We start from the raw sequence: 25,261 nt of genomic DNA, 5'->3' as shown, positions 1-25,261 counted from the left end.
AAATAAAAATAAACCACTAATCTAACTGACAAATAGCTGAGTGACATTATAGGGTCATATGGTATGATTTCATCCCCACCTGCTGAATAAGAGCCGTTGTAAAACAGGGAGGCAAATATCCCAAATGTTTTTGTGATGGCTCAGAACAACACTCAGCATGACGCAAGCCAAAGCTCACTCACAGAGGCCTCACTCCTCCAGCCAGAGGAATTGCTAAACAACTCACTCCCACTGCCAGAGCTTCATTTGGACCCCAGTGTGTGCGTTTGTGTGAAGGTATGTGTCTTTTAGCAGTACAGTAGGAGCAGTAGGAGCTGCAACCGTGGCAGTCTTACTGTATTAATTCCAGAGAAGTAAATGTCTTTAGTTAATTAATAAAACAGACACCACAATGCAAATTCACAGATCTGCTCACAAAATGGACTGTACTGCTATTATACATGACAAACATGTAACATTAGTGCTTAAACAGTAAGTTGATAAATTGATCAGTAAATTGATCAAGCAAAACATGCAATGTCATGATGTCACCTTGGGCTCTTGGAGGTTGAGATCCTTTTTTCTAAACACATTTTATAATCAATCAAAACAAATAACATACAGATTGACTGGTAATGAAAAAACCACACAATAACAATACAGTAAGTTATCACTAGTGTCTATGCTGCCTTGTTTAACACTGTGTGTGCATTTGTGTGGGCAGAGTGTTTTGTGCATGTCTCCAAACAAGTGCCAAGCCATCAAAACCAAGTGAGAAAAACAGAAAGCAAGTCAGTAACCTGCGTCTGCTCTACACGTGTACTTATGTGTGGCAGTGTGTGGTTGAGTGTGGTTGTTAAGACGCTAACAACACTGCAAGCACTCCAGTATGTTAGCAGCAAAGCTGTTATCACACTATGCACTAACACTCCATAGGTGGTTCTTGCCGTCTGTCACAACAGCAAACTTATCTGTAACATAACAAAATCAAAAGGAGTCTTCCTGGACATTTTATCTAAAAGCACTTGCAATAAGTGCAATTCTATTTTTTGTTTTGTTTTTGGCACAGAAGGCATCAAAGCAGAACAATTACAGTATTGGTCAGCTATACTACCTATGAGTCAAGAAAAATGTTCATACTGTTTGCAACACCATTCATTTAACAGTGTTTAAAATGCTTAAGGTGTATTTACACATTATTATTCATTATTCCTGTGAGCCACTGGTCAAACAAACACAACAAGACTTCTTGTCAATACATTCCCAGTTTATCTATGATGGAATTTGGTGGTAAAGAATTTCGACTATCTATAGTATCATCAGTAAACATCAGGTTTTAATGTCAATACCTCACTACAAAGAGCAAGGGTTCTTTTCAAGAGAAATGGTCAGCAAATAGGAGAAGAAGAAATGCATTATAGAAGACCGTCTAATGTTATTTCAAACACAACAACAAAAAAAGTCTAACTTTCATGCTCTTATCATGCTTGGATATTGCTCCCTCAACCATCACCTGAATACAACACATTCCTCTCCACTATCTGAGGTTTGTTCAAAGTCTTTTTGGGATATCTAAGAAACATTCCCAACTGAAGTAGAAGTGGGCAACCGGGAAATGGCACACAAAAAAATATATTTAGAAAACTTCGCTAGAATAAAACCCCTAGATTGCACTGAATATGCAACACTGATTATGAATAACATGTATCCAAAGAGATTTTCTGTTTTCAAGTACACCATTTTATTATGTTCCACTTCCCTGACCCCCAGAGCACCTTCATAAACTCCCCCACATTCCAGCACCCCTGAACTCACCTTTACACTGGAAAGCATCCTTGAGGTTGAGCAGCACATCGGCGAACCACCGCACGTCATTAACCAGCTGCATTACATACTCCGGGTCCACTCCTGGTGCTCCCACCAGCTGAGACGATAGCCCCATGCTGCTCAGAGGGTTGGGGTTCTTCGAGCTGCGGCCCATATCCAAGGTCTTGGTGGATCCGGCTGACAGAGATCCTGTGAGGGTTTTGGAGAGGTGTCGTGGCAGACCCTGGGTGTGATTTGTCCCACTGCCACCACTACTGCTGCTGCTGCTCTTCCGTAGCATCCCAGCAGCCAGTGCAGCTGCCGCCCTTTAAAGGGGGTACAGCCCTGGTCCCTGGAAGGCTGAAAGACAGAATGATGATGATGATGTAAACCAGCATCTAATGTCATGAAATGTCAACGTTTTTATCTATACAGATTCTTCGTCTGATATTAAGTATTGACTTTACAGTAAGCATAACTGTCAACTCCCACAGAAGTTCTTTAATGTCTTTAAATGATCTCTACTACTATGTCACGATAGGATTTTTTTTTTTCTCAATTAAAACTGTTGTAAAGTTGAACGATTTGCTTTTAGCTAACTTAGCTTAAACGCTATATTTGAGAAATAACAGTATCTGTCAATACATCAAAACAATGTCATACATCTTCCTAAAACAAAACACTAAAGAAAATGAACATATTAACGAGACCAAAACAAAAGTAAAAGCACGGGCGGTATTTACAAAACTCTAACAACAACGATAACTACACGACCTCAACATTTCTTTTTTCGGACAGTTTACAGTGAAAAGTGATGCTGCTACCCCGGCAAAAAGTCGACCCTGGGTCATAAACTGCTTTGCTGGCACTGCCAGAAAAACGATTTTTTTTTAGCTCACCTGCTCGGCGGGTTACTGACATAATGGCCACGGTAACCAAACAACACTGTGCTCAATAGTTCCTTTAAAAACCCACAAGCATTTCCGTTGAGCAAACAAACTCCAACAAAAGGCAAAAAGTTGTCCGCTGCGAGTAACTGTACATCGAGAAGTGGCCGACTATCGGCAAACTCAAGTCAATTGTAATTTACTAGTTTGTTTATCACATGACCTCTCACAAGCGTTTTGATTGGCCAGACGGGATGGAGCTGTGATGCCTTCAAGTGCTTGCGGACGTGTTGGAATTATAACCGAATCTCAAAATAAAAACAAAAAAACAGCTCAACTCGAATGTTATATTCACGCAATATCTTTTAGGAGAATAATATCAGATATACCCTAAACATCACTGGCTGACAGGTAAATCAGTATTTCAAAGTTGTAACATTTGTGCGAAAAATGTGCCACGCGTTTGTATTGTAATAAACATGTGCTAAATTCTGGCATTTTTTTCTACATAATATTTTCTGCTAAGTGGTGGAATTCTTTCACACATAATACAAACAAAAGATCCTAACCATATCATAGTTTGAAATCCAACATTCATCAACAGCTGGACAACTACTCACTGAATTTACATCACAAATAATAATTTACTGTATGTCATAAGATAAATGATTGCATTTCACTGAACTGTGGTGTAAAATGGTGTTAAATTAATTAAAAGGATGGTGCAAATTAACAAAACTAACAACACACACAGCAAGTTGAACATAATTCATTTGAGGACATAAATATGTGAAATTGTATTGCTCTAAGTTGCAAAAGAGCACAGTCCAGTCAATGTACTTAAACAGATTGACTGAACTCCCTCTTATTTCGCTTTAACCCATGAGCTGTAATGCAGATACCTACACAGCTACATTATTTGGCTAGAAAGCTCACTGGTCACTGTAGAAATTGTTGATTTGACTACAACTGTTGCATTTGCAATTACTCCACATTCCCACTAGCTACGGCTTTACACAAGGCTAAAAATTACACCATGCCATGTAGCTTACTCGCTGACACCTGCTAACAGACACTTGTATTCAAATCAAATGTGAGGCATTATGAAAAAAAAAAAAGAAGAAAAGAAAGAGGTGCAAATGCTATTTAATCAAGTGTGAACTCACTGATCAATGAAAGGAAAGTGTTTGAAAAAACAGTGTATAAATAATGTAATTGTAAACAGACCATTTTAAGAAGAGCAACAGAAACAGAAGTTGATATCAAGGCAACACAGAATGTAAAAGTCCAAATATCTGAGAGTGTATATTTGACAGTGCCAACAGGGCTGACATTTCAGCTTTCAATTTCACAGGGTGGACTTAATCAGTGTAGACTTCCAGCTACAAACACTGTTTCTACCATCAGGGTGAAACAGTTTTTCTTAGTTCCATCAAATAAATGGGCGTAGTGTGTTATTATAGAACAAATTATAATACGAACACCTAGTTAAAACTAATACAGTCTAATTCAACAGTCATGTTGAAATTTTGCTGTTAAAGACATGTTGATTCAACTGTGTGATCATTTTGGAGGATGTATTCTGTGGTTTTGTTGAGCTGTATTGCATTATGTTGACAGATGTTCCAATTTTTCTGTCTACCAAATTCACACCAATGAGAGTAAAAACATCCAACACTAACCAAAGTGCTTTGATGGAGCAATGGGACTTTTTCACTAATGATTGCAATCAAATAAAAATACATAATGGATTAAGGGAATATAAGAGCATTTATAAAACACAAAATATTTTTGTTATGGTGAACAATGCATCAATCATAAAGAAACCAGGAATCAATAACACAAGAATCAGACAGCTCCACTGACCTGAAAAATATAAACAGAGCACACACATACACACGTTTCTAGATCCCCATGGGGGCAACTCATTGAACTAATGCATTCCCTTGCCCCTTACCCTAACCTAAACATAATTCTAACCTGATCCCTAGCAACCAAGTCTTAACCCTCAAAAACCTGTGGGGACCTCAACTTTGGCACACACGTGATGGTGAGTCCCTATTATTGTGTATTCAGGTTTAGATTCCCCACTAGGATATAAAAACACCCAACTTGCTTGATAAAAGAAATAATGAAATAAAAGAAATTCCGACCAAAATTCCTTTTCTTTAAAAGAAACAAATACTAAAGATATTATGTTGATAGTTGAGCCATGTCAGCTAAACATCACTTCAATATGATTGTTCTTACAGCTGCTTTCCATTCAAACCTGTTTGTTGTTATGGTATGGTGGCTTTACACGCGTGTCCAATATGCACATACAATGTGGCATTATTGCGTTTACAAACCAGTTCAGTAATGTGTCTGTGTTGTGCATATCAGCACCCTTACAGCTGATTTTAATATAATTTTCTAAAAAGTCTTGTGGGTGTCCTAAAGAAGGCTTCAGACACTTGTCAGTGTGAGAGGATCGACAACTGTTGAGGTGAGATATAAACTGTTTAGATGGGACAACAGCAAAACAGGACGTGAACAATGAAAATGCTGTCAAATTAGTTCTGGTTGGTTAGTTGTAGAAGTAGAAGTCCATGCAACAAACCAACTTTACAATATGTACACAATATACAAGTAGGACCATGTAGTGGTCAGTTCAAAGAAGCCAGCCAGCCACTCCTGTGGGTTCAGTAGCTCACCCTCTCCCTGCTCACCTTTCTCTGCTGTCTGTGGCCAGTCCTATTTTCAGCCTCCGCCTGCTTTTCCTACAGCCATTTCCAACAGCATACAGTGTGGTCCTCTCCTGGGTGGCTGTGCCTGCAGAGTGAACAGAGCTGTTAATGTTGAACATTAGATATGTCATATTGGTGTGTCAGCAGCAGTTTTTGAAGATAGCGAAAGTTATAATCAGTGAGTCAGCTGTGAATAAACTGTAAATAAGGAAGAGAGTCTCACCATTTAGAAAGGATGAGCTGGTTCACCACAAACAACTCGAGATTTGTTCTGAATGTCAGGGCCCGGTGCATGGTGAAAATATAGGTCCTCAGAACCAGGTTGCAGTGGGTCAGAAGGTAGCCTATCACCCTGTTACTGCCAACTGAGGGTAATGCCGGGGGGGGGGGGGGGGGGGGGGGTTACTCATGCTTCCTTCTAAGGGCTCCAGCTGATAGCCAGACAAGTCCCCCAGAAATGGGACTGCTTTAGGTCTTCTAGGTCAGGAACAGAGGGGAGGCAAGACAGCTTGGGAGCAGGAGCAGACAGTGGACTAGCCAACTCAGGACTGGAAGGCTCACAAACCCAAGCCAAATAGACTGGGGTGTAGAATGAAGTGTAGGCATTAGGCTAGCATGGTGGAAGCTAGCAGGGTGGGTTTCAGGCTTTAATACAAAAAAGTGTCTTGCATGCAGATGGGTAGAAAGAAACTGAAGTTGAGGTAGGCAGGCAATACAAATTTAAACAGCAAAACCACTGGTAAAAACACTGGAATGTGAGCTAGTAACAAACTGAACAAACATTCACTAGGACTCAAGGATGAGTCGATTAGATTTTAGTGGTTAAATGTCAAAGGTCAAGGTGACCTCACAAAACATGGTTTTGGACTTGTGAACACAATATCGTAACACCATGAGGGAATTTCTTCAAATTTGACGAACTAATTAGATTTTGATAGTTAAAAGTCAAAATCAAGGTCATGGTCACAGTGACCGCACAAAACACTTATTAGCCATAACTCAACACTTCACACAGTAATTATAACAAAATTTCACACAAATGGTTAATATTTTATATGATTCTGGATAAACAGGGATTTAAGCTGAAACTCTTGAGTAGAAGAGGCATACAACCGCGAGCTGGTAATTCTAATTGTGGTAATCTTATTTGCTGCTTTTACACTAATTTTTCATGTAGAGGTGGGAAAAACTAGGCTTTGTCATTCATACATAATTCAACAGTAAGTAACAAGGAAGTCTGCTGCTAAATGAGATCTCTTATTCTCATTTTCTGCATTACTGCAGTAGACTACTCTGCTGATGTTCATTTCCCCTGTTTAGATACATTCAGGAGATGACCATCCTACTGAAAGCCTCCAATGAGGTTCAAGCCTGGTGGCCCCAGTTAGGGCAAAAAAACCCCCAAAAAAACAGAGGAGGTGGCTGCAGGTGCCTGGGCCCACGTGGTGACACAGGGAACGCCACCCTCATCCTGAGTTGGTGGAAGGTCCAGCTCGGCAGGTACCAGATAAAGACCTTCCACTTGCTCCTGGAGAACAACGCGGGCTAACAACGCCGTCAATCTGGTCGCCTCCCACCAGAAAGAGTGAAAGAGGACAGGGTCTCAGTACCCGCTAATGGCCAACAAGGTAGAGTCCTTCGGTCTAATTCATAAAGTACAAAGTCAGAAGGCACAGTTTTAACCTGTCTTTATGGACTTGCATGACACCATCACCTGCTACTCCTCAGCATACCCTGACTTTGTGGAGGCAGTCAGGTTCTACAGTGCGTTTGAGGAGATGTGGGATAAGTCCCTCGAGCCTGGTCAGGAGAGACAGGCCCTTGTTGGCTTCGGGGACTTCAAATTCAAGACCCTGAAGAGCCTGTACGAGTCTGAGGACCCCAAACAAATCCAGTATGTTGTAAAAACATTTGCAATACAACTGCTGTGATAACTATCAATGGTAAGAGTCATGTGACATACATTCACATAAATTTGTCAAATACTTGCAGAGGAAGGTGCCAGCTCCAGGCACACAGATGGAGAACGCTGTCTGCTACGTGAAGAGCCGAGTGCTGCTGCTGCTGCATCCACCGCCACGGCTGCCACAACCACTGCCACCAGCAGCAGAGAGCCTCTGTCTCGACCAAGAGCCAGGAGTGCGTCACAGTATGTGTTTTCATTTAAGGCTCTCCAAGCCTGCATTTCCAGGCAAGCTCAAGTACATTTACATTAAATCCAGAGTTCAACTTCATTATGTTTGTTTCTAATGTTTTGTCACTGTATATTTTCTGTTTCTTCTCTCTCATGGTGAACTTTCAGCCTCCTCCAGACCAGCTCTTCCCTCAACATCATCAGAGGAGATCTCAGATGAAGAGCTGGTCAGAGCAGTAGTTGACAGGAGTGGAAGTAAAATATAAAATCACATTTATGTGAAATATCGTTACTGTTTTCATTGGTTTTGACTCTTCTTTTTATTTTCCTATTATAAATGTTTGTTTAATCAGAAGGACAGGAGACAACAGGGTAAAAGTCTGGATTCAATAAAAAGCTTCCTGGTGCAAGTCTCATATCACTAACTGACATTCTGACCCATCAGCTGTTAACTCATCACTAATGACAGCTTCTGAAGAATCACGCTTTGTTCATCCTCCTCTCCTCAGTTACCTGCATGACTCCTGTAGTTGCTGCCTGCATCACTACCTCCACTTTTCTGTCTTATCTGTCTCACCTTGCTTCCTGTCAGACCACCATGTGATCTGTGTGGAGGTCTCTGAGCTACTCTGTCTCTCAGTATGAACATGAATCTAATTCTGTCATGTAACTGAAAAACGTATCTTTCAGACTCAGATGTACAGGCCCCTCTCTCGCCGCTGTATCCACCTCCACCTCCTGTCTCAGCACCTGCAGCTGCGCCGCTGTGACCTTAGAGTGGTTGAGCAGCGCAGGTCTCGCACTCTGGGCAACAGTTCTACTCAGCTGTACAACACCCTGTGGGAGGTGCACTCTGACTCTTGTGCCTTGAGGGGGCACTTTTCCCCACTACTGCAGATGCCCCCTGTGCCGTCACCCGTTTGGCTGCCGACGGTGTACGGTTACAACGTCCTGACGCGGCTGGAGTACAAAGCCAGGATCACGTCCACCTTCAGATCCATCTTGAAGATGGATTCGACCAAGACGAGTAAAGTTTCTCCCCCTTCAGCTGATGTACGTGGACTGGAACTGCTGCAAGAGAGACGCCGTGTCCAAGACGGCTGCCTTGTTTCAGGTGTGGAACCGAGACTCATGTTACAAACACAGAGTAACATAAACTGAACCTGTGATGCACTGTACACAAATTCTAGAAAAATTCAATCGGATTGCGTTTGTTTCTCTGTCACAGGAGTGGGGACAGCTCGTGGTGAGGCTTGATATCTAGCACCTGATGCGTCGCTTTCCATCAGCTCCACTCCTTCACCTTCAAGAGGCAGCTGTCTCACTGCATTTTTGAGGTGGACCCCGGAGATGCAGGTCGTCTCATCGAGGCCAAGCGGTGCCAGCTTGAGGGGAGGCAGAGGACGGTTGCCCTGACCAACGCCGAGGTTATCCAGAGGACCTCCAGGGAGGAGTGGAGGCTCCACTGTTGTCGGAGGACATGTGGGGCGGAGGAGACAGTGCTACTCACCCAAGGCCTCCTCAACACTTTCAGCGGACCGGCAGGACGAGACACCCTGGGTGTCCCGTTGGTAGATGCTCACCGCATGTAGAACATATGGAGTACGCAGAGGCGCCACTTCACCTGCATCCATGACCCACTGGGACTGCAGCTGTACACCCAGACCGGCAGGCTGACAAAGGGCGTTGTCATCCTGCTGGTTTATCGTTGCGCAAGGGGCTTCACATCACTGGAGTCCTTCCACAACCGGTTCATCCCAGGTACGTTTGTGTGCCAGATGAGGCTACAGCCACTGAGTCGCTGGAGAAACTGGATGAGGGTATCGAGGAGGATGTCGAGGACCCCACCGTCTTCAGGCTGGATACCACATCCACCAGCACAGCGGCCCGGTCAAGTGATCCAGCTGATGCACCCAGGTCTGTACCATCCAGTTCAGCCGCCTCTGACCAAGATGACCCTCCTGAGGCCCCTGAGGTTCAGGCCCCAGATTATCAAGAAGACCCGAACTCTTGCATGGCGTGCATTTTTAATTTCTCTTTGCTATTAAGGCTGATTGGGACCTGAGAAAAATGATGTCCACATATGAGAACATTAGTTTTAAATTTCGATCACTGAGTGGCAGTATAATATCCTCATATGTGGTCACCAGGCCCTTGTTGAGAAAAAGTTAGTATTGTGGTCTAGAGAACCCAAAATGTGAGGTCCACATATGTGGATGCCAGGTCCTAGGAGGTTAAATATCACTGTTTCCTCTAACAAAGATCATATTTATAGAAACACACTCTGCTCTCTGCGATTACCTTTCAGCTGTCTTGTCGGACTGAACTCGGGCCCTGCAACATGGCCCTGCGCCAGCCGCCTGGTGGAGGCCATTTGCAGCCAGCTCTTCCGTCCGTGGTCCAAAGGGATCATGAGGACTCTGTGAAACCTCATCCTGCAGGACTACGTGGCCTTTAAAGAGGCTTTGCTGTCCAGCCTGAGGTTGATGGCTCAGACCAGCATTCAGCTCTTCGAGCTAAATAGGAGGACCCTGTCCAAGTGGTATGAGTCTGACATAAAGCTGTGTTGTAATCTGGACTGTGATTTCTCTTTTAATGGAAGCCTAAGAGTCTAAAACAGTCAGTGTTAGTCTGTTTTTGTCTGTGTGTTGCAGATTCTCTCAACGCCAGAGAAACTGGCGAAGCGTTGCACCGGAGCAGTGTGGCCATCCAAATCAAGACTGGCCACAGGTGTGCCAAACTTTTGCAGCTGTCAGCATAAAGTCTGTGGAGCTGTGGAGTGTGGAAATGAAGAGGAGAGAGAGGGCAAGAGGACCAGAGGAACATTTTTTAATCTTTAACAATCTATTTTCATTTACATTATTTTATTTTTGCAAGTCCAGTGTTCCCTCTCTATGCTGAGGGAAATATCTGAGTCATATTATGTCATACTTTTATAACTCTTTATTATATCAGTCATATATTATATCGTATAATATTATATTTTCAATGGAAACATTTGTAAATACATTTCTTACAAAATAAGCAAGATATAAATGTATATGGGCTACATCATAGGACAACTCATGGCCCTTACCAATAATTCAGTGTTGGTCCAGACGCGTAGCAGGGAAACCATTCAGCGGTGCTGGGGGCTTTGCAGATTTGTTGCCCTGTTTGCAAGTAGAATTAATATTAGCTCTAATGCACTAGCATTAGCTCTAATGCACGTATTGGCACGGCCTAGACACTTGAGTTAGCATTTAGCTTAATTTCTCTGTATTGTTTTTTGCAAAGCTAACGTGTTTCGCTATGCACGTGCGATTCGGTTTGACAATACGTTGGTGGTATAATCTCAACAACAGACAACTGACTGATATTGCACTAGCGTTTTGCTTCGGCGTTACACATTAACTTACCTGCAGTAACTACAACAAGCAGGAACAACCTGGGCTGCCGGGGCTGAATTGCTCTCCTCCTGGCCATGGCAGGTTCGTGGTTGGCACCATGGCTAGGTTAACGTTACAGGTTGGCAGCTTGGAAAGGATTAGCTAATCAGTACTCTCGCATAGCCTGAGCTACCTCATCCAATCACAGGGGGTGCAGGGGCGGGTCTTCGCCCAACTCCAAGATATGAAATAATAACGCGGAATCTTTTCTTCTTACCTTTTCTTCTGACCAGGACCGGTCTTGGCAACAGTGAAGGATCCAGCGGTGTGACGGAACCGGGCGCTTGTTTCTGCACCATGAGCGGTAAAAAAAAAAAAAAAAAAAAAAAGGTGCTCTCTCGTCATGACTTTGGACCCCGGACATAAAGCTGCTGTCCGCACCCTTCAACATACAACTACGTTACCTTGAATCTGATATGGTTAATATAATCATAACTATGGGAAAATATCATATCCAATCAGAAATCAGAAACCCTCACTGACATGTTTTAAAAGTGAAATTAAGATATTTTTTCCCCTCTTTGTTGTTTTTGGCGGACACATACAAACCAGTGAAAAACTTGTCAGAAGATGTCACGGTACCTGGTGCTTTGATTGACTTGTGGCACTCATGCACTCCACTGACTCTTTTATTATGGGAACCATCTAGGTGGCTCATTGATGGTGTCACGAGGTACGGATAGTGTATGCTATAAGATATGAAGGATTTGTTAATAGAGATCTGTTTTTTTAATCCTGACTGCTGGGAGGTGAGGAAGATTAGCCTGTATTATTAATTTGCTTATTTTCTTATAACATGTCATAGTTTATTTTTATTTTTCTGATATTTATTTTTAAATATATGTATTTTATTTGATGTCAGTATGGCCTTGCTGTTTTTGAACAGTTTTTGAACAGAGTTTAAACATGTTTTGTATAATTTTTAAGAATGCAAAATGAAAACTGAAGATTCCTATGTGGAACTGTAATATTTAATTGTTCAATAAAGTTTGAAAAAAAAAACTACGTTACCTTGGAGTGACAGTTACGGTTGACACTCAGTAATCAATGATTGACTGTGTGTGAGATCAAACAATACGTGTGTTTAAGTTCATTGCTGAACATGATCTGCCCCCCACCCCCCCCACCCCCAATTATTTTGACCCCAGTTTAACCCATGCAGATAAACCCAGTCATTATAACCACAAAGTACTGGCGCTAAAGGGTGGCAAGTGCCTTCACTTCAGCTTGATCATTTGCTCGCTGCAAATCCACATTCCTACTAGCTATGGCTGCACACATCTTTCTGCAGTAGGCTACAGATTAGCTGACATTAGCTTCCGTTTGTTAGCTTCCTTGACTTCCAGCTAACGTTAGGTAACGTTAGCCCTTCATTTGAAGGGTCACGCTCAAATTCTCACACTCCATTTTTCGGTGTGGTTGCACGTGTGGTCTGTCTTGATGTCTGTGATGGCAAAAACATCGTGACTGAATTTATATGGTGCTGTGACAAGTCAACGGTGCTTTTGACTTTGCATGTGGTTTACAAAAATGGTCGCCTCCCCCATGGAGCCCTCAGACGCTTGTATGTACCATGATTGTGGCCGTTCAGTACACACTCCTAGTTTAAAGTTGAACGATGTTTCAGGTGTAGCGGCCCATCTGCCCATAGATCTGTGTAAACCGTTGTACCCACTGCATTTGTGCAAATGTAAAATTTAATTAATTTGCTAAAATGTTATTTAATGTACGTGTTTTAAAAGGTTAGTGGTATAACATGAATAATGTGTGGCATTAAGAACGAAAACAAAGCCATAGCTGTGTTTATAAAATACAATTTATTGAAGTGTCAGCTCAATAAAAGGCAAGTGTTTGAAAAAAAACAGTGAATAGTTTAAGAGTTTAAGTCTGTGTTCTCCATAGCCACCCCGGCTGGTTTAAATATAATTTTCTTAAAAGTTTTGTGGGTGTCATAAAGAGGGCTTTAAACACTTGATAGTGTGAGAGCGGACTGACCCCTCTTGAGGTGAGATATGAACTGGTCAAGTGAGGCAGGTTTGTATAGATGCGGGTGCTGGCAGTGGGGAGCTGACTCTCCTCTGCCCTCTCCCTCACTGTAAAGAGGGGCTCTGGGGCCTTAACAAAGGCCTGCGTGGGCAGGGGACACTGATGGTGTGTCAGCAGCAGCTTATGAACATAAAGGTTATAAATTGTGAGTCAGCTCTGAATAGACTGTAAATAAGGAAGAGTGTCTCACCACTGAGAGAGGGTGAGCTGGTTCACCACGAACAACTGAAGAGTTGTTCTGGTTCTGAGGGCTAGGTGCATGGTTACCTAGTTTCAGATGACGTAGTCCCAAAGAACCAGGATCATAAGGCAGCCCATCACCCTCTTGCTGCCAGGGTGGCAGACACACAGCTGGATGAAGATTGCTTCCACCAGCTGGCTGGCGTTAGGCCAAATTGCAGGTCTGCTGCCCGTTCCCACGATACAGCTGTAACCAGACAAAGGACAGAAAAGTAGACAGAAAATATACACCATTCCATGGTCTCTATGACTGGCATCCCAGAGCCCCACAATCTCCTCCACCTCTGCCTGGGTGATGTAGCCATTTGTGCAGAGCTCCACCAGACTCTAGGCCACACGGGTTACGAGTTGGTGTCCAGGAGAGCCGTCAGGACCAACACTGTCCCGTAATGAACAGAAAATAAGACATTACACATCAGTTCATAACTTTAGGATCAAACAATAACAACCTGATTGATGGTAGAATGCATTGTCACAAAGTCTGAACAGTAAAAACCGAAGAGCTGCTGGCAGCATGGCGCTGGGTGGCAGGCAGGGGCTGAGGCAGTGGTGGAAGCTGCTGTGAGGGATCCAAATAATCCTGCTGCTATCCATCAAATCCCTTATCAATGGCCTCTTCCATGTTTCCCCTCCAGAGCTTTCCGTTATGTTATCAAACAACCATCCACACCATTCCTTAAGACTGGAGTTCAGTCCTCAGCCTTTGTTCCTCTGTCCAAACAGAGGAGTCTATTTAAATTCAGTTCTTCATCTCAGTAAGCTTTGTTGGCATGAATGTCATCTGAAGAATACTGACAGGGATAATACAGTTCAATAATGATAATTCATTCAGCTAAATAAAATAAACAGATTCAAAAATAAAAACAAGGCTTGAGGTGGAGAGGATTTGGGCAGAGCACTGAAAAAATGTTAGAGCTATCCAAGCTGCAGTTAATCCGAGAAGGAAAACTTTCCCCCAGGCGGTTTTGTACAGAGATTTCTGCTGAGTGGTGTTGATGTTGTGGCTGATTTGCGTTTGGTGCTGCAGTTTAATGGGCGAGACCCAGATAGATTTTTCACTCTTTTACATTCAAGCATTTGTTGTGTTTTGATCTGACTTCTCAGCTGGGATGAACCTGTGCAGGTGGAATGCCCACCGGGCACAGCGGTACATGGGCAGACTCACCCACCGCATGGTCACCTGGCCTGTCCTGGTGTACAGACGTACATCAGGTGGATCCTGGATGTGGTGACAAGCAGGACGTTAGTACAGAGATGACGGTTAACTGTTGTTCAGGAGTCTTTGATGAGATGAGACAAACAAATATTTTAGACTAAAATCTATAACTTCATAGGGTCAGAGAAGCAGCCATACCTGGATACAGGCCACATGCTTCCTCTCGGTGGCCCAGATGTCCTGCCTGTCCAGCAGTGGGATGCCCGTTGTGTCCGTGTCCACCAGGAAGGTCTCCATCATCTCATTGATAAGACACTTGGTCTTCTGCACCCCATGCGTGCGGCGGCGACAGTGCCGAGACATTTCCCTGGTGTTCCTCCTCCTTGGCCGAGACACGTCCTCCCCATCCTACGTGAATATGCAGCAAAAGAGCCGCCGCATGAACTCAGGACAGAGGGGGTAATTCTCTGAGCTCACGCCTGCCGCCATTCTGAGCAGCCACACAAATGTCTCGAGCTTCCTGCATCCTCTCAGGAAGTGAATGCCTGACCTCATCCATTCTGCAGTGTGCTGCTGAACAAGGAAGGAGCGAAGGAACAGGCAGCCAATCAGATGGCTCGATTTGTTCCAATTTCGAGAATCAAACTTTTGCCATCCAATGGGAATTCCGGATTTGTTCCATTTTGCCATTTGCGACGCCCACGGTCAAGGCGAAGATTTTTCTATTGAGGAAACAGCGGCGAAGTCGTAAGTACAACATATATTTGGGAAAAAACTTGTACAAACTCGTGTTTCTGGCTGACTTATTAGTCAAACCCAAGTCTTATACGGTACTTATATCTGGGGCTTTCTAATTATCAAAATGTCAATTTTTTATTATTTAATTTAATTTTACTTGATTGAATTCATGATACACAGTTGTTGTCGTCGTTTTGTTTTACCCAGCTAACATTCATGATGTTCAAACCGTCTTTAAGGCTAAAAACATGTCGCTAACATACCACTGTAAGTTCAGCTCATAGTGCTAATGCTATTTGCTGCTTTTACATTCATTTTTCATGTTGAGGCGGGAAAAAATTGGCTTTTGTTATTCATACATATGTAATTGAACAGCAGCTCTGAAGTCAGCTGCTAACAGTTATTTGAATTGGCGAGTTATCAGTGCTCATGCTGTTCAAGCAGTGGAATCATGTAAAACATGTCAGAACATCTGTGGGAACATGATGCATACCTTCATCTCATTTCCTCCTCTGCTCTGTTACAGATTCTGCCTGCTTCAAAAAGACAAATGCAAGTTTTCATGCACTAGTAGCATTAATATAATAACTACATGACATTTATTCATAGTCATGAACCTCTCTTATTTTCATTTTCTATATGACTGCAGTAAACCACTCTGCTGATGTTAATTTTCCCGTTTCGATGGAGCGTCCAACAAGTTCTCAGTCCCCATTGATGGCCAACAAGATAGAGTCTTTCAGTCTGAATCAAGAACTACATGGGCATTAAAGAGGATGGCCAGCTCGAGGTTGATGGCTCAGACCAACATCCAGCTCTTTGAGCTAAACGAGGACCCTGTCCAAGTGGTAAGAGTCTGACATAAAGCTGTGCTGGTGTGTTGTAATCTGTACTGTGATTTCTCTTTTAATGAAAGCTGAAGAGTCTAAAATAGTCTGTGTTGGTCTGTGTGTTCCAGGTTCTTTCAATGCCAGAAAAAATGGAGGAGGGCAGGGAAGTGGTGTTGTCCCGGCTTCAGCTTTTGCTGACCAGCCTCTCCCTCCAGCAAGGGGGCTGTTCTTTGTGCTTTTCACTTCAATCCCCCCAAGGAGCAACCTGGGCCCTCTAGCACGGGTCTGCCTCCTCCTCCTCCTCCATCTCCAGACGACAAGCAGCCTGGCCCCTTGTCTGTTGCTGTTGGTCCTCCTCTCGCCCCAGCACTAGTTCCCTCTTCTCTACAGCGCCCTCCTCTTCCTGGACCACAGCCTTCAAGAAGAGTATGGCGGACAAGGGGCCACTGCCTGAAGGAAAACCCCACCAGCAGCCAACAATGCACACCTGCAGCAAGTGTGGCCAGCCGAAGATCATTGACACTAGCCACACTTGCATAGCAGGTGTGTCCTACTGTGTGCCTGTCAGCAGAAAGACTGTGGAAGAGTGGAGGGAGGACTGAAAGGGACTGAAGGACATTGTTACTGTTTTTTAATCTTTATTTTTCATTATTTATTATTTTATTTTTATTGTATTTTTGCCAGTCCATATATATATATGTAAATATATAATTTCTATGAAAATATTTGTAAACAAAGAAAATTGTTCAGTTTGCACTCTGTTTGAAAGCTTCATTATTTATGATTATGTCATGTATTTATGTACATGTCACATAATGCAGATGTTATGTGACATGTAAACATGAGGGCAATAACATGCAATTGCAATACTAACAACATGACATTGATTACTCATACCAGTCATACTGTAAGTGTTCAAATGTCAAAACAATAACAACTCAACACAAACATGAGAGCAATTATTAATGTGAATAATAATCAGCTTGTATGAATTACACCAAAAGTACAATAATCTGCCCTCAGCTGTTTGTCGTTCTCTATATAATACACATACACTCAGCTGAAGCTCCTGTAAGAGCAGTGGACGTTTGAATTAGTGCTGTAACCAGGAGATGTTTGACACATGGTGCGTTGGCTGATTCTGGCGTTGCTGCTGCTGGACCAGTCTGCAGCCTCAATCTGGGGGGACAATGACAGCTGCATAAGGTGATCACACGTGCATCACAAATACTGCTCAGAACCATCACTTTAGCATCTTATTTTTATGCTTTACAGACTTAAACATTAAATTCACACATATGCATACAGTGTGCATTACATACACTACATTCTGTTGGTAGATAAAGGATTTACAGATATGACTGACAGTTTATCTCTGACCTTGGAAACAGAACATATGTGAACATACAGACTGACAAATTAAAATCTGAGGACTGAGTAGAGGAACACTGATCTTTGATGAGGATGGACATGATGATAAAACCAGATCTCAGTCCAGTTTAACAACAACTTTGCTAAAATACTTTATACTTTTTCCTTTTATTTGACATCACTGAGAGGTGTTTCTGACATTTATTTGGCTTGCACATTATTTACAAAGACTTCGCTATGCAAAAACCCCTAAACCTTTTCTCCAGTTTTGTAACAACCGCTGAACTTCTGCTCCACACCAAATACACAGCTGCAGAACCCCCTCACCTCTCTTTCTCCCCACCACCTACATAGACAATGAGATGTAGCTTATATGATGTTCTTAAGCGGCTTCAAACTTCATGTTGTTCAATGTCCCACAGTTGCTCTTCTTCTTCACATAAATAGTGTTTTAATACACCGACATTTATTGTCACTTCTCACGCCAGTGAAGTCAGCACAAATTAAATTTTTAAGTTATTTTGGGCCAGTTTTGACTTTATTACGATAGGTACAGTGAAAGAGAGAGAGACAGGGAGGTCGGGGGATGACATGCAGCAAAGGGCCTCGGTCCGGACTCGAACCCTGGCCTCTCTGTGAAGCCGTGGATATACGGTGCATGCATAATACCGATCACTCATCTTTTCACAAAGTGCCGTAAAAACACTTTAATTTGCAAGGTTTGACCAATATGTCAGTCAAAAATTCAAGTTTCTAAAAAAACCCCCACAAATATCTGATAACATTGAATGAAAATTCTACTTGCGACTTCTTCGCTGTCTTCAGATAAGAAAAAACTTGGCCGTGGGCGTATCTGATGGGAAATTGGAACAAATCCGGCTCTCCCATTGGATGGCAAAAGTTTGATTCTCGAAATTGGAACAAATCGAGCCATGTGATTGGCTGCCTGTTTTGTGGACCTGAGACAAGTGGAACGCTGCATCTTCTATGCCCCTCCCCCCGTACAGCGTTTGTTCCATTTGTCTCAGTTTCGAGAGTCAAACTTTAGCCATCCAATGGGAGAGCCGGATTTGTTCCAATTTCACGTTCACGGCGAAGATTTTTTCTTTCCTGAAGATAGCGGAGAAGCCTTAAGTACAATATTAATTCATTGTAATGATATACTTGTGATTTTTTTTTTTTTTTTTACAAACTTGTATTTCCGCCTGACGTGTTAGTCTTAACTTTGTTAGCCGAAGTGTTTTAGGGCCTCGGGTTGGACTCGAACCTCAGCTGCTGCTTTACCAGGTGAGCGACAGGGGTGCCCCAAGTCAGCACGTATATCAGGACAACACTTCCTGTGATGGCCTGCAAAATCCTTCAAAATAAATCTTGCTTTGTAAGCTGTCTGAACTATGGCTAACTGTTGAAAATGCTTTGCTGCATTGTAACAGAAAGTTGGAGAAGACAGTGGGGGACTGTTATTTAATGCTCAGTGTTAATATCAGACACTTAAACATTCAGCAGATCGCAACCATACAAGAGCAGCTATTTCATAACTAAGTGGGTCATATTTCAAACAACTGTTGGAAACGGGGAGCACTGTTTGGTACAGAGCTGTAGGACGTTACTTTTTTCTCCTGGCATTTAAGATTTGTCATCAGTTGTTTTTTCATTCTTTTACATAGATTTTAGTCAGTCTCACAAAGGATGCAGGCTTATTAAGCAATGTATGAACACGAAAAATTGTTGTTTTTCAGTGAAAATCCTTCAATAAAAAAAACTGGTTTTTCAATACTTGCAGATTTCAGTCAGTGAATCCTGTCTTGGTTTTTTCAGGAGACCTGCTGTCTGTAAACAGACCAGGTGAGAGGACAGGCAGGTAGTGTGGAGGGATCAAGCCAAAGGAAATGACAGCCTCTTTTTCTCAGGGGTGGTTTCTGGCGGATGAGTGAAAAAGTCTGAGGGATTCAAATTTTCCTCACTGTTGTACATTGAGCGCTTATCTCCAACCGACGTCTCTCCAACCTCAATGTCCCTGAAGATTAAGAGAAGTGAATGCTGGAGTACTAAGTACATTCATTTAGTGAATTTACATCACTTTTGGACAGTACCTCCCAACTGTACTGTCACAATTAGTAATATAATTAATTAATTTCCTTTCTGGATACTGTGGTTAGCAGTGATAGTAAATAAAAATAATACATCATAACTTCATAATCCACTGTTACACCATAATCTTGTTTATAGACCTTTAAGTTCTCCTGAAAATCAAAAACATCTAAAATCATTCAATCAATTTTATTCAAGACCTTTATAAATTTAAGCTTAGTCTTTCTCTGAAACTGAATTCACTGCTTTATAATGCTTTTCAGGGCCCTTTTGAGAGAACAGCGTCCTGTGCTGTTCAACACCTGTTCAGACACTAACTTTGTTAGTGATCAAGTGATCCAGAGATGCAATGATCCAGAAATCCAGGAGTTTGTGGAGGCATCTCTACCTGCATGTTATGGAGCTGTGTTCAGGTTAAAGAGCAGCTGTATCTGTCTGCACATCCCATCAGGACTCTGGATGAGGTCCCAGCTGAACTATCAGCTGGGACCTCATGTTGATCCTGTGTATGATGGGATGTTATTTATTAGTGATGGTGGAGTTTGAAGATCAGTAAAACAAATGAACACTGCTTGTATGAAACTGTATCAAGTCTTTCACAGCCAAAATATTTGGTTTAATTTTTTTTACATTCCTCAATACAAATTAAACAATTAATAGCAGATAATAGAATATTCCGTTATATGATATAGTGCATCAATTTCTACATTTTCAATGAAAATACAGTTGCACCACGTTGAACTAAACAGCACATGGCCACACTGGAACTTTTATTTAGAGGTGTGACACCGGAAGTCACTTTTATATTTGCGGTATAGTGTGTTGATTTTACTATTTACCTCAGAGTGTACAGGGGTGTAGGTGGCGCTGTGGGTCCAGTGTGTCAGGTCCAGTACATCAGCAGCCTGAAGGACCACTGTGAGTAATAACAGCTAAATCAGAGTGAAGCCCCGACTGTTTTGTTGTAGTCACAAGGCTGACTTTATCGATTAACTCTGGAGTTTTACCGACTTTCTCTCAGGCCGATTTTCATTGTTAAGCAGCTTTTAAACTGGCATTACTCCACATGCACGGTGTCATTTAATATGATAATTCGAAGACAGAAACCGAGTCTCTGTTCTTTTCTCCGACACAAATCATCCAAAACACACAACAGAGTGACCAAAGATCTTCTAATATATCCATTAGGTCCATGGTTGAGTCCAGTGCAATTCGGCATACGACTAACGCCCTGAAACGTTTCATTTCAATTAAATCCCACTATTTATGGAACCGTTGTTACCGCTGTATGCCCTACAATCCTTCATCAGAATACACAGCTGAAGTCCACTGAGCACTGTAAACACACCCTAAAAGCTGTAATCATACTCAAAGTGTCGCTTTGATTAGTATTTATGTGTTTAATCTGCCAAGATCCAGTGCAGACATAAAAGATCAGTTTTTAGTGGTTTTATTGACGTTCTATTTAAAACAGACACCAATGTTTTCTGCCGCGTAAAGTGACCGTCGAATAATTGATATATATTACAGTTGATAAGAGGGAAATATAATGTATTGGACTAATTGAGGAGAAAATAAAAACGTTTGATGGCCATTTACCGCTGACAGATGAATAAATAAAATTGGCGACAAAGCAGGGTGTATACTGTTCCCCGGCCGTGGGGGCGCTGTTTCACCCGAGACATCATAAATTTTTCAAAGTTCAAAAATTATTTTTCAAAATGAGGAACGCTTCACGAATTTGCGTGTCATCCTTTCGCAGGGGCCATGCTAATCTTCTCTGTATCGTTCCAATTTTATTGTATGTGTTATCGTGATAACACGAAATTATCTTGCACATTGACCTGTATACATAGGCTCCCTCCCTCCCTGAACCTTATTCACGGTGGCAGTTACGCTATAGCTTTAAGGAAGTAAAGTCGCGTCCACGTGACTTTTCCCAGGTTAAAAAAAAACCAAAAAACACCATTATCCAGAATTCTCGGTGTACTGTTACGAATCCGGTAATCATGTGACTTACCGTAACGCGGTTTAGCAAGGTTTAAGTCCAGTTTATCCTGCTCAGGAGTTCACAGGGCTGATGGGAAACCCCGCTCTCGACCACCGGCAATCCACATAGGGTTGGCGTGGGGGACACAAACACCAATTTCAGGCTGGACGCCATGTGGGCAATACAGCTGTAGCGTCATGCTCACTGTCGTCATCTTGTTGCAGGAAGTAGTTTGTGAAGTCCATGGGTGGAATTTACACGGGGCTTTTCTAGCAGTTATACAGTTTCAGCCCTGACCAGGTTTTTACCGCACCTTATCGGGACAAGAGAGTAGCCAGGGTGACTGCTCTCATTTATTTACAGTCAAACTACCAGTGCATTCAAAAATCCAACACAAAATTTTTCTTATCCAAGCAATTGCACTCTGTTCTTTATTTTCACATTTGTTTTTTGATGATTGCAAAAACAAAATAAATACAATACTCTTCCTCTTCCTGCTGCTTTTGTCTCCATTCGTAAAATTCAACTGCAGTTACCCATAATCACCACCAGGCGTCAGTGTATGACCGGTCTGTGGAGTGAGAGCGCTGTGTAGAACATGAAGAGAGACGGAATATCAAACATTAGTGACAAAAATTGATTTATGAATACAAATTGTCCTTGATGTGAATTATTGTATTGTTAAACAATAATTTAGCATGAAGCATACCATTCTGCTTTATGCAAAGAATCTGCTAAACTACATTAATAAAATGTCAACATTTAAAGTTGTCTCATTTTTCAACAAAGCGTTTTCATCTGATTTAATACTTTTTCCGTCGGGGGTTTAGACTAAACATTCGGCATACAACTGACGCTCAGAGACCTTTCCTCTTTCAATTAAATCCCACTATTGACTGAACCGTTGTCACCTCTACAATACTGTCTCAGAATACACATCGGAAGTCCACTGTGAGCACTGTAAACACATCCTAAAAATTGTAATCATACTCAAAGTGTCGCTTTGATTTGTATTTATACGTTTAATTTACATAAAATTCTTAAGGATGTCCGTTATTTATTCAGATGTTTTCTAAAAGTTGAATGTTTTTCGTCATTCACCATAGATGTACATACTTATGAAAATTGTAGACGGTTTGTAGACTGGTACACGGTTTTTACACTCAGAATTCACATGTCAATATAGTAGACCTACTATCATGGACATATAGTGATACTATACTAACATTCCGTGGATTGTACACGCAGACAGAATAACGCAATCGCGCTCTAAAAACTACGGTACCTATGAGCCTCAGCGGCCGTTGCTATGGTCACAACAGTGCGTGGCGCGAATCAGAGCTACTTGGAACAAACCAAAACTCCCTGTAACCATATTCAACAACAAAGTTCATCACTTTATCTTAGTTAAAACTAGTTCATGGTGTATTAAATTCCCCCCTCTTTCCATCCAGTGCAGTAGATTATTTAGGAATTTAGACAGAAACCACACCGTTTTGACCTCACGTAAAGACTGAAGAGCAGACCCGTGCAGATACTTTTGGTGCTCAAAGTTAAAAAGGCCATGGATCATTTTACAACACCATACACCAACATAATTTACAGCATAACCTGATAATTATAGCAACCCATACTCACCAGAATCCTACAACAAACCACTTCATACTATACTGTTGATCATCACCTAAAACAACCAGAGAAGTATTGCCTACAATTTAACTATTTATTTAACCTAACTATTTACTAGCACCACTTTTAAACTTTTGTTGCACAACTGATGCACTATTTGAAGGTGATGCTTTTGTGTTAACTCTAATACTCAGGCAAGTGATTGGCAAAGGACAAAAGAAAGCAGGAGAATATACAGAGCCACGTGCATGCTCCATAGCCAAAGTGCTGATCCAGAATCTATCCTCATTATTTATTTATAGTGCTATAACTATAATATTATACACACATATACATATATATAAGTAATCAATATCAAAATAATGTATTTATGTTGACATTCAGTTTGTTTGACTATTTGTGTGACCATCCCCTTTGCTTCAGGCAGAAGAAAAATGAAATGTTTAAGTGGAACTACACTTATCTGCGTCTACAGCACCAATGCAAGGGTGTAGAATCGGTAGGGGACAGTAAGTCTCTATTGTCAACAGTTAAAAAAACGAAAGGGCTACAGAATACAAGTATCTTGACATGTGGCTTAGATAGTTTACCATTCAGCCTTGAGACTTATTACTGGTGATAGCTGCAACACTCACCATTTTATCCTCTATAAGCTTGATTGGTCGTCCCTCATCGAGAAACACAATAAGCACTGATGTCCGTATCTATAAAGTCCTGGTTGCCATCATACATAACAAACATGTTGCATTGGAACCTTGGTTCGCTTTTAACTTGCTCCTGGTTCTCCAGGTACCTCATTCTAGGACTAACCTTTGGAGGGACTGCTTTTAATAGCAGTGTAATAGAATCATGGTCTAAAACTGAACACTCTCATACCTCTAAGTCACTTTAGGAATGTACTTAATAATCATCCTGTGAGTGTTTTAACACATTCTTTGGGAAATTCTATGTTTGTATGTCCCATGTTAACTATCTAACTGATTTTGTTTGTTACTCTTCGTAAATTTGTATGTTGCAATCTCAACAGCAGTGTAAATAAGGGTCACCCTGAATGATTTCTAAGTGAATCTTATATAAAATTAAAAAAAGAAAATTACATTATGAATGCACAGTATAAGAAAAGTTCTATTAAGAACTCAATCATGCCCTGTTTTATTAACATGGGCTTCGGTATTACACTACAATACATATGCAATACATAAAATGAGTGGATTGGCTAAGAAGTCTAACCCTAACTCATCAAATCCCATCAGAACTAAATGTGGGCCCTTCCGCCAACGGGTTTGTACACCTCCGTTAAGTCGGCGCCATCACGTGAGTTTCACTAAATTCGTAGCTAGCAAGCAAATGCTACTTTAAAGTAAAATTATACATTTTCTAACACGGTGGACAGAAATACAATTCGCCCATGACAAAAGAAAGTAACTGTAATATAAACAGAAACTAGAGAACTTGCGCTGGAATCTCACCTGTTCACCCATCGTTGAACTCGGCCTCCATTTTGATGTTAGCACCTTCCGCCCTTCAGCACGGCAGTGTTGATAGCGGCTGGTTGTACGAATTAAACGTACAAATAAACACAATCGTTCATGCGCACATCGTCTTGTAGCTAAAATACAGTAACATAACGTGCACAAAGTCCCGCTGCAAACCCCCATCTGCGTAAATGGCGTTCATACTTTCAGGTGCACAGGTGTCCTTCCAAAACGTGACGCGTGAAAAAAAATTGATTAGTGTCCACGTGACCGCACACAGCCTGTTAAAGCTATAGCCCCCTTCCTCTAAAGCTGCCATTATCTGGATCAAACACTGATAACCTGTTAATACACTTTATATCCGTGGAAATAGCAAATAGCGGTTGATTTCAAAGAGGGGCATAATCAGGCATGATATTTTTTAATAGGCAATATCTGATGCACATCTGATATGTATTTAGTATCTATTTTGAAACTATACTTAACTATAGACATGATTTACCAATATAAAAATGAATAAATGATCTCTTGCAATTATCCTAATTAGCCTACTCCGTGACACCTGCTCTGTGTTGTAAAGACAACTGGTCCTTTTTACTAGTTTAAATATCTTTAAAATGGCAACACAACCAATAAAAGGCAGATTTCCACTTGCCAGAAAGTAATTGCAGCACCTACCTTGTGACTGGAAGATTGTTTTTGCCTCAATGTTTCACCGTTGATGGTTATAGGCAG

The 25,261-nt window shown here is 41.7% G+C and overlaps 1 protein-coding gene, 2 long non-coding RNA genes and 1 other non-coding gene across 5 annotated transcripts in view; 1 reads left to right on the top strand and 3 right to left on the bottom strand.

The window, feature by feature from the left end:
- Positions 1-2,838, bottom strand: part of LOC130178505 (rho GTPase-activating protein 29-like) — a 29,288-nt gene extending 26,450 nt beyond the window's left edge. For both annotated transcript variants that reach the window (XM_056390814.1, XM_056390816.1), the window contains exons 1-2: positions 2,685-2,838; positions 1,795-2,145 (exon numbers count right to left, since the gene is read on the bottom strand). In XM_056390814.1, the coding sequence (XP_056246789.1) occupies positions 1,795-2,086 (292 nt within the window). In that variant the 5' untranslated portion in view covers positions 2,087-2,145; positions 2,685-2,838. The remainder of the gene's footprint in view (positions 1-1,794; positions 2,146-2,684) is intronic.
- Positions 2,839-3,636: 798 nt separating this feature from the next.
- LOC130179294 (uncharacterized) lies at positions 3,637-5,730 on the bottom strand. The gene is made up of 3 exons (XR_008829272.1): positions 5,622-5,730; positions 5,381-5,483; positions 3,637-5,149 (listed from the first exon to the last, which is right to left on the bottom strand). It is a non-coding gene; the product is annotated as an uncharacterized LOC130179294 (long non-coding RNA).
- A 9,389-nt stretch (positions 5,731-15,119) lies between these two features.
- Positions 15,120-16,238, top strand: LOC130179133 (uncharacterized). Its single transcript, XR_008829237.1, has 3 exons — positions 15,120-15,149; positions 15,667-15,988; positions 16,099-16,238. It is a non-coding gene; the product is annotated as an uncharacterized LOC130179133 (long non-coding RNA).
- A 4,911-nt stretch (positions 16,239-21,149) lies between these two features.
- LOC130179538 (U6 spliceosomal RNA) lies at positions 21,150-21,255 on the bottom strand. Its single transcript, XR_008829297.1, has one exon. It is a non-coding gene; the product is annotated as a U6 spliceosomal RNA (small nuclear RNA).
- Between the last annotated feature and the right edge of the window lie 4,006 nt (positions 21,256-25,261).

The sequence above is a fragment of the Seriola aureovittata genome, chromosome 12, assembly GCF_021018895.1.
Source record: "Seriola aureovittata isolate HTS-2021-v1 ecotype China chromosome 12, ASM2101889v1, whole genome shotgun sequence".
NCBI classification, from domain to species: Eukaryota; Metazoa; Chordata; class Actinopteri; order Carangiformes; family Carangidae; genus Seriola; species Seriola aureovittata.
This window is presented reverse-complemented; position numbering and strand designations above follow the sequence as displayed.